The 9,134-nt window shown below is 48.8% G+C and overlaps 1 protein-coding gene and 1 long non-coding RNA gene across 3 annotated transcripts in view; one reads left to right on the top strand and one right to left on the bottom strand.

Moving 5' to 3' along the window:
• The window catches only part of LOC310905514, a 33,592-nt gene extending 27,186 nt beyond the window's left edge, over nt 1-6,406 (top strand). Inside the window, exon 3 of the long non-coding RNA XR_014589127.1 lies at nt 6,303-6,406. This is a non-coding gene — a long non-coding RNA (uncharacterized lncRNA). The remainder of the gene's footprint in view (nt 1-6,302) is intronic.
• The window catches only part of GNAO1 (G protein subunit alpha o1), a 138,660-nt gene that overhangs the window by 92,681 nt on the left and 36,845 nt on the right, over nt 1-9,134 (bottom strand). For both annotated transcript variants that reach the window (XM_083851874.1, XM_083851875.1), the window contains exon 3: nt 1,887-2,028. In XM_083851874.1, coding sequence (XP_083708000.1) covers nt 1,887-2,028 — 142 coding nt within the window. The remainder of the gene's footprint in view (nt 1-1,886; nt 2,029-9,134) is intronic.

The following is a 9,134-nucleotide window of genomic DNA, read 5'->3' as shown; positions in this document are numbered from 1 at the left end:
TGGGATTGACAGTGAAGATCTGAAGATCTGTACTGCCATAAAGCTTAAGTTGAAATACGAGTGGTTCATGCCAGATATATGGCGAAACACATGGGGACACTAAAACAGTGGTGTAGGCTGCCCAAAGAGGCTGTGCAGTCTCCATCCTTGGGGGATTTCAGACCCGACTGGATAAAGCCCTGAGCAACCTTGGGCTGACCTCAGAGCTTACCTTGCCTGCTCAGGAGCTTGGGCCAGATGCCTCCTGAGGTCCTCTCTAGCCTGAATTCCCGTATGATCCTAGGAACATTTGGCATCTTTTCCGTAGGAATATGAATGGACGTGACATTTCATGCAGCCCAGAACTCCATCTCTCATTCCTGGCAGCCCTGATAACAGCTCTCCCCCTCCGTGCCCCCTGCTTTGCCAGGCCTTACACTGAAGCAATGCTGAGTTTTCTTCCTTAGAATTAGGGCTTCAGGCATTACAAAAAGAAAAGAAAATTTACAATTTAAAGCTGTCTGCCACAGACTGTTTATCAGACATGGGGAATGATTTGTTTCTGTTTTCCTGGACATAGGTTTTTAGCTGAGACAAGATACGTTGCCTTGCTGAGAGCTGAGTCACTGAGTAATCAACAGATTAATGTAGTCAGTTTGAAAGCCATCAGCATTAGTTCTCGGCAAGCTCACAAGAACTCCATTATTGTATCATCACTGCATTTGGGATGAAAAAGTCTCCAGGATTTAGAGTTCCTGTGGGAAAAATCCCTAGATGCAAAGAAATCCAAATGCCCCTTTGCGATTGGGAGAAATAAAGTACCTCTTTATACAGTAACACCACAGCAGGATTTTGGCATCCTTTCCACTGAATGCTTTTATTATCAACCCTTAGATAAGGAGTTTGGGGTATGTAATACATCTGTCATTTGATAGCTACCTAAAAATAGTTATGATAAACTCAGTGGCATACAGGACTTTGCTTCTACCAGGTCTTCAATCTGAAATTATTTTATTTCCAGTGAAACCAACTAGTTTTACTTTCTGCAAAAAGAGTGGTCTTGACTTCCCTAGAGCTCTGTGTTTCTTCATGTGGTCTTGCTTTGATCCACAAAGGCAAAAAAGAAAGACAGAGGATGGCAGAGTCACCTGGCAAAGGAGCCACTGTTTAAAAATAGGGAGCTGGTTAAAGTAACAACAGAGGAGCAACTGCAAAAGGACAGGCTAGCTTAGGTGTGTGGCCTGAGAAGACTGCCAGCCATCAAATTGTTATGCCGGCAGAAACACGCCAACGCTGCTACCCAAGACCCTGTCTGTAATAACCTCACTGGATCAATACACCTTCCTGTTTGCAAGTGAAACTGCTCCTTGGGCGCGCTTGAATGGGGGACGTGAGTAAAAGCCAGTCAAGCCCCTGCAAAAGCGCAGTTCATCCTGAAAGCCTTCCTCCGTTAGCAGGCTGGTGGAAGGGATCTGAAGAACAGCAAGACTTCTCCCTGAGACATCACTTCTTGCAGCTTAGTATCCAGCACACGCGCAGTAGATAGGACACATCTTCTCACTGTTTCCCCTGGTCTGTCAGTACCTCTCTCTAGGCTGTCCCTAGATGAACAGAATTATTTTTTATGTGGCCTGGCCAGTGCCAGGGCATGAGAGATTGTGGCTGTTTTGACACAGAGATCCCTAGGGCCACGCTTCCTAACTTAGTGGGTATGTCATGTGCAATTGCACCTATGCTCCTATTTGCTACATAAACTTCATGCAATAGGCAACAAACAGTAATGTGAATCTTTCCCCTCCCTCCTTTTCCCTCCAAGACATTCAGATCGCACTAACACATCCTGTTTGTGCTCTGGAGTACCCAAGCACTCCGCAGTCTGTACGCAAGCAGTGGTGACTTTAACTCACCCGTCGTTCCTTATCTCCATACTCGATGCCCAAGGTATCCATGGCACGTACAATAGCTGCCAGTGACTGTATAGTGTTGCTGTAGACCACTGGCTTGTACTGCTTCACGTCTTCTCCAGAGAAGCCATCCTCGTGGATGATCCTGAAGAAAAAGCAAAGGACAAAAACCTGTTGAGAATGGCATTTTAATGGGGGAAACATTTCAAACAGAGCTGTGCTCCTTTGAAGAGCACATCTGCCAGCCTGATCCAGTTAATTTAGGCAGCATTTCTTTTTAAACCTCTCTGGTTGTTCACCACAACGGCATCCGAGCCCATCCCTTTTGCTCTCTGCCAAGGAGGTCTGGTGTGGGGTCACGCAGCCGGTCCCTCCCTCCCGGCCAAACCGTAAGCACCGCACCCCGACTTGGAGCCTGGTCAGCCCCCTGTTCACATCTGTGCTGGTCACAAGGAAGAGGTTTCCACGTCACAGCTTATCTTTCCTATCCAGGTCTACGGAAATACGCTCACTGCTTGCAATGACCATCAGATCAGATCTTAAAGGTAATGGAAAACCTTAAGTCTTGGCTGGCCCTTTTCATAGTAACTCCTGGGGTGCCTACAAAAGGAGTCCGAGTTGAAATCCCCTGTGTGCACGCGGGCACAGGCATGGATAAAGGAAGAGATTTAGTTGTGCAGCACACAAAGTGCTTGCAGCTCTTCACACACCTCCTTCCCAAGCTGTGCTGGGAGTTTTTGGTCTGCCAGACCCTGCAAAAGGAAATATCTGATGGAGTGAGACCCTGCCATGGCCCTGCGCCTGGGGGCCAGCATCACAGTGCTCCTCCCAGCCCAGATCTTCTTCAGAGGCCCACAGCAGGACACAAAATCCTGCACTTCATCGCAGAGCACTGCCACAGCCTGGGCAGAAGACTGGTCCCTGTGATTTCTCCATCTCTCAGTAACTCGAGAGCTACGGCAGGGTGTGTGTAGAGAACAGCTAGCGCTCCCAGAGCTAATTGAGTTTGACAACAACTCTTCCCGGTGAAGACATAAGTTATGATCCCGTCTCTTAAATACTAGCAGAGAAGATGATCCGCTTAGCCCAAATGCACTCCTTCCTCGCTCAGCCTCAGATCTCACCAGACAACAGATAAGATTCGGTAACAGATTTGCCGCTGATAAAACCAAGCAGCCTGTCCATAACAGGACTTTTTTTTTTTTTTCTGCATCACAAACCAAGGTCTTGACCAACGCTGGCATCTCCCCCCAGGAGAGGGAGGTCTAGCAGGGATCATATGTGAGCCTGCAATGGATACAGCGCTGGGGTGGCAGCGGAGAACAGGGCTGGCTGCCAGCCTCGTGTTACTGCTGGATGGCTACACCCAGAGCAGGGCTGACACAAACACGCTGACCAAGGCACAGCTCCACTTCCCATGAGGCGAAGCTCAGGGGAAGGTGTTTTAAGGCAAGTGGCTGACCCTCTGCCCTCCCCAGCATGACACTGAACACCGGCCTCCTGGGAGGGCTCGCTCCAACACACCTCGAGTCCTGCAGAAATACGGCTAAAAGCAGAGGCAGACCAAGACGGGGCAGTAGCTCAAATGAACAGTCCAGGGCATTTTTAAGCTGCTGATCTGAGTATGTGGGCAGAGCCCCCACTTAGAGCTAGTCTGGCTTTTAAAAAGACTTATGGACAGCAGCATAACTTCTGCTTTGTGGCTTTTGTTTGGTGTGCACCCAGTACTCACGCTGGACTGCTCCGGGTAATGGGGAAGGAGCGGGGCCGCAGAGCTGGGTGTCAGCACTGCATCGCATGGATCATTTCACGTTACCCAGACAAGCTGCTGAACCACTGGGAAATGCGCTTTGCCAAAAGTTGCAGTCAAACCTGAAGAGTTACGGCTGGCACAAAGCACAGGAATCTGCTGAATTCAGCCTGTACAGCACCAGTTCCCCCAGCTAGCGGCACGGCAGCCACAAGCCCCACGCAGCAGGAGTCCTGCGGGAGGCAGGAGGGCGGTTAGCAACAGCATCACCAGAAATAATTCAACCCTTTTGGCTGGTCGGTTTGGGGTGGGATTTGGGGGCAGGGGGCACGGAACGATGCTTGGGGCAATGAAGAGAAGGGAACAGAGGGGAATATGAAAGGGGTGAGAAGAGGAACAGGCACAAGGGGCAGCATAAGGACTGCAGGAGGATGCAGAGGAGATGTGTCTAGTCCAGATGCTCTGCACTGGTGGAAAGGGGAGCAAGGAAAACCTTGGGCTGGTTTGGGTTCTGCCCATCACCGACAGGCATCAGATAGGGACAGCATGTGGCAAAAACAGGGCTAAGCAGGAAGAGGTGAGCTCTGCCCTCCTTTAAAACGTCTCCGTCCCCGTGCCATGAAGTTGTTGCCTGACACTTTCATCTCTAAGTGCAAAACCTTGGTGTTTCCAAACCATCCAAAGCAGTGAGCCCCCTGCCATGCAGAGGTAGAGTTAAGCGATGGAGAGCAGCTCCGGTGCCCCTTGGCGAACATCCTGCTGACGGGGCAACACGTTGACATCCTTCAGAGCGCAGACATAAAAGCGTTGCTTTTAAACGGGGCATAAAAGAACACGGAGGAAAAAAAAAATGATTGTTCTTCTGTGAAATTTCTCTGGGAAGGCAGCCACCGCGACTGAAAGCAGCGCTGCAGATGCCAGTATTGAAGTTCTGCTGTAGGAAGTACCTACGGATTAATCAATCACGCAGTTAGCACATTACCTAAGATTTGAGCGAGCAAATCCCCACTGACTAGTGCTGTTCCAAAGGCTGCTAGGACACTGTGAACTGGTTTATTGTCCTATATGCTTTGAGCAAAACGTTTCCCTTCTTGCTCGCCTTGGTGAGCTGCTCGCTGAAACCTTCTGGCAGCCTCTTCTGTGGTTCTTTGGGAATGTTCCTGCTGTCACTCACCCTGTTGGGATGTGCCTTTCTCCTTGCCTGCAGGACGGCTGCTGTGCTTCATTTTATGGGGACAGACCCTCACGACGTTACCTCTAAAGCTCCAGCACCGCCTGGGAGGTACACTGCTAGGGAAAATGGCCCAGGACACAAGCAGCAGTGGGTTTCGGATCCTACAGTCAGCTGTGGCCATTAGAAATGCAAAGCGTGTAGGAACGAATAGAAGTGAGCAGCGTGTCAAGGCTGGGAAGCCTTTAAAGATTCAGGCAGGGTGGGCTGGTCCTTAAGCAACTTGCAAATTCATGGGAACAGAGGGTTTTCAGCACTAAAAAATTGAGTCCTGTTTTCCAAAGGGCTTGTATTTTTTTCTGTCTGAAATCCATACTCTGCCACGCTGGAGCTGGTTCTTCCCAGGGCAGAGGAAGAAAAGGGATTTAAGAGGATCCCGGGGGCTGCGGAGAGGGGGGAGACAATGCTGGAATTTTTAAAAGCGGTTCTGAGCAATTAAAAAGCCATTTCATTCACCGAGTGATTAATGAAACACCGTGCTCTGAATGGGATGGTGCGAGACAACTGAAACAAGCTGATTGCCTACTGTACCTATTAATGCCTGCTTCCTGTCCATCAGCCACCAACACAAAGCCCATACGCTTGCATCTTACATTGTCATGTTCGTTTTAGGGTGGCATTAACAGACAGGTATTTGCTGAGGAAAAGGGCTCTGCTGCAGAGCAGATCTTTTGCTATCCCCCAGCAAGTCATTAATCCTGAAGAAGTGCCCAGTGCCTTGGTGATTATTGCTTAATTACAAAATAAATGAAATACTTGGAAACAGGGGTTGCATTCTGCGTAGCAGCTCGCTTTGGCTTCCATTCAACAAAGCACTTACGTGCCTTCAGCCTTTTGCTTAAAAATTGAGCGTATTAAAAAAGCAAAGCCCCGGATCACGCCATCGCATGTCCCCACTGCCATGCGGTGCCCCGGCCATTGGGAAATGGTTTTCTGAGCGAAACACACCACGGCTCCAACTCAGTAGGGCTGGGTCTCAACCTTTGGGCTGATCCCAGCTTACCCAGGTCAGTCCTGGGGGAATACTTGTCCGTCTGTCCCCAAAACCTCCCTGCCAGACCCCTGGGTCCTCTGCTCTGCCCCCAAACCACTGGTACCCTGTACTCCAGGAGGAAGCGGTGCTACCCACCCATTTTTATGTCAGATGTGGGGCAGCTTTATCTAGGCTCTTCCTCCAGGTCACTTTATGAAAGTCAGGTGGGACCCTTCCCAAAATGTAGACATGGCATCAACTATTGCTCTCCTTCCTGCCAAGGAAGGAAATGAGATTAATTTAACATGCCTCGTTTTTCGAATAAGCCACGCTGGATGTCCCCCATCTCCCTTTTTATCTCCTAGGTGCTTACAAACTGTTTGATAGTTCAGCTCCCTTGAAAGCTGTTCAAAGTTGACTGTTCGGTAACTCTTTTACTCCTCTTTTCTCCCTCTACATTTAAAGACAAGCACCATGCCTGCATTTTTCCTGTCTCATGGTACCTCACCAGTCCTCCGAGTGCCCTCAAGGAGAAGTGATCAGCGATCAGCAGCGGAGACGCTGCCAATACCTCTGTCCCCCCTTCTTCAGCATGCTCCATCCTTTTTGTAGCTTTGCATGCAGCCACTTCCTCCAGTCTGACACAGCCCTGCTCATCTTCTGGACGTTCTTACTGCTCCAAAGCCTCCAGCCAAAGCCTCTGAAATGCTTCCTGCTAAATTCAGGGAACCTTGTGTGGCTTCGAGCTGTCGGCAGCGCCGTGAAAGACGTACGTGGAGACTTCCAATTACCTAGCAGAGAAAATAAATCCCATACTGTTCCTGTTCTACCTAAGATGATTTACTTTCAATCAGCAAGATGTTTCCAGCCGAATGAAGTTTTTCCGTATCAATGCACATCTCTGAAACTACAGCGATTTGCTTGAATAAAACTGGGCACGACAGCGCCAGGAGATGATTATACCAGAAGCGTACTGCGAGCAAGCACCTCGCAAATGAACGGCCCGGTTCCTGTAAAAGCAGTCCTTGCTCCTCACCTTCATCTTAACAAATTAAGGGACTTAAAGGCCGCTGTACAGCTTTTGGACAGAGATGAATTTCACCTCCCAGGGCTGCGGGTAGCTGCGGGTGCGGGGAAGGAAGATGCTGAGCACCGCAGCTCAGCTGCAGCCTAGGCGGCTCAGGATAGTCCCCTACATCCTCAACAGGCCAGGGGAGCTCGCAAATGCACCCCGAGATCCTGCAACAAAATTCCAAAACCTCTGTGGGCTTTGTTTGCAAATGGGAAGAAATAAGCAAGCAAAAAACCTTACTTTAATACGCAGGGAAGGGAAGTGGTTGATCAAATTTTGATGGAAAATTTTCTGCCAGACATAATCAGTTATTTTTTAAAATTATTTTTATCTTGATGCGAGGCTAAAAAGTTTGTTTATGGGAGAGTTATGAAGCTAAATTCCAGTGATTTTGTTCTCACTCGTTTAATAGCTTGAAATGCGATTAAAAACTCCTGGATTATGTTAAACTAAATCAACGCAGATGCCCATGACCTTGTGTTTCAAAGGCTGCAAAAGCCCCGTTCAGACCTTCACGAGAGGGTGAAAATCTCTCAAAACTCTCAGACTTCTTCCACTCGGGCTGTGCTTGAATGACACATCGTACATCCTATTCCTGCAAGAAATTCGCTGAGGCAGAGATTAAGATGCCTGCTTTTTTGCAAAGAAAAACAACTTCCTTAGTCAGGGTGACCTGGAAGTTGCAGACAGAGCTCATTTTAAAGAGTTTAACATTTTCAACCTGGATTTTTAACTCCCGTCCAAGAAATATGGATGGAGCCCCATGACAGAATCCCAGCTGGGGGAAATCTCCTTCATGGAGGAAATACCTTTGGGTCTCTCAAAACTGAATTCCTACCACCGAAGTATTTCTTGCATGCAAAAATGTTATTGTAACTGACCAGCTGGTTCCTGTTAAAAAACAAGCAAATCCATCAGGGGATTGAAATATGCTGCCAAAATCTACAGCCCTGGACACGTTTGAGATTATCCCTCCTCAGATGAACTGCAAAAGTTTCATGGACCTGTACCGGGCAGCAGCATTCTTGCTCCTCTAAGGCAAAATTTGTGTCCAATATCAACGCGTGTAAGTAAATCTAATGCCTTCATGAGGTCCAGTTAAAGCTAGCCATGTGCTTCTGTACCTTAACTGCTGGGCAGAAAGCTAAAACTGATGTTATGAGAAACTCTCTCGTGTGCCTTTATTTTTGCCTGTAGATGAACTGCTGCTGAGCTAGCAATGACTAGCTTCCAGGCAGGTAGGGGCCAGACCCTGATCTACCTGAAAGCCTTTCCTTTCAGCTTGTTTGCAGGTATATTAAACATGCACAATACTCTTCATTTCCGGTTTAATACAGACCAGAACTAGAAACAAGCGTGCCAAAGAGAACTGCCAACGTGGTGCTGAGTCCCTGAGGTCCTATGGCTTTTTTGAAGCAGCTCTTACTCAGATTATTTTCTAACTGAGCTCTGCATTAATGCTTCGTTTTGGCTCTGGGATACCTTGAGGGGGTTCCTGGGCCGTGTTCTCAGTTCCCTGCCACGTGTCCTTCACTGGGTACTGCTTTTTGTACCATGCTTTTGGGATGCACCAACGACCCTTCCTTGGCTTGCTCTGTGAGGCTGTTTTAGTATTGCCATTTCCCAGCAGGAAGCAGGGCAGAGAAATGCTCTGTTTTTAAGTGTTGTGTATACAAAATAAGTTTAAGAGTGTAAATAGTCTACCACATCCTGAAAGCAACAAATTGCTGTTGATAAATGGAAGGCACCACTACTGCTATTTCACCAGAAGGCAACACCGAGCAGGCAGGGCACAGCCAGCTGGTGCACGAGTGCTCCTGCCAGACCTGACAGGAATGTGGCCGCCCTTTGGCACTTAACAACACAGAGCCAAGAAAAGGAAGCACCCTGGGGAACAAGCAGCACCCACACCAAGCCTCCTTGTGCCCAGGGGCTGCAAAAAGCGTGGCTGTACTTGCACAATTCACCCTACTGATAGCATTCCTCCGCAGCCACCAAAGGGAAGACCCCAACAGCGATGGTGTAACTGTACCCCAAATTTAGAGCACCTCTTTCAACCTCCTGTAATTCAGCGTTGCCCCTTAACATATTTACCCCATTTCCAAAAGGCAAACGCTGCTGGAGGTGGCTCCTTTGTGCACGCAGGGGACAGGTCCCCAGCACCGTGACCAGCATCACGGCGCCGCTCCAGGGCAGAACCCGACCTCAGCCCTTTCCTGGCAGCA

The sequence above is a fragment of the Anser anser genome (genome assembly GCF_964211835.1).
Source record: "Anser anser genome assembly, chromosome: 11".
In the NCBI taxonomy this organism is placed as follows: domain Eukaryota; kingdom Metazoa; phylum Chordata; class Aves; order Anseriformes; family Anatidae; genus Anser; species Anser anser.
Note: the sequence above shows the minus strand (reverse complement) of the source record. Positions and strands in the feature narration are given on the sequence as shown.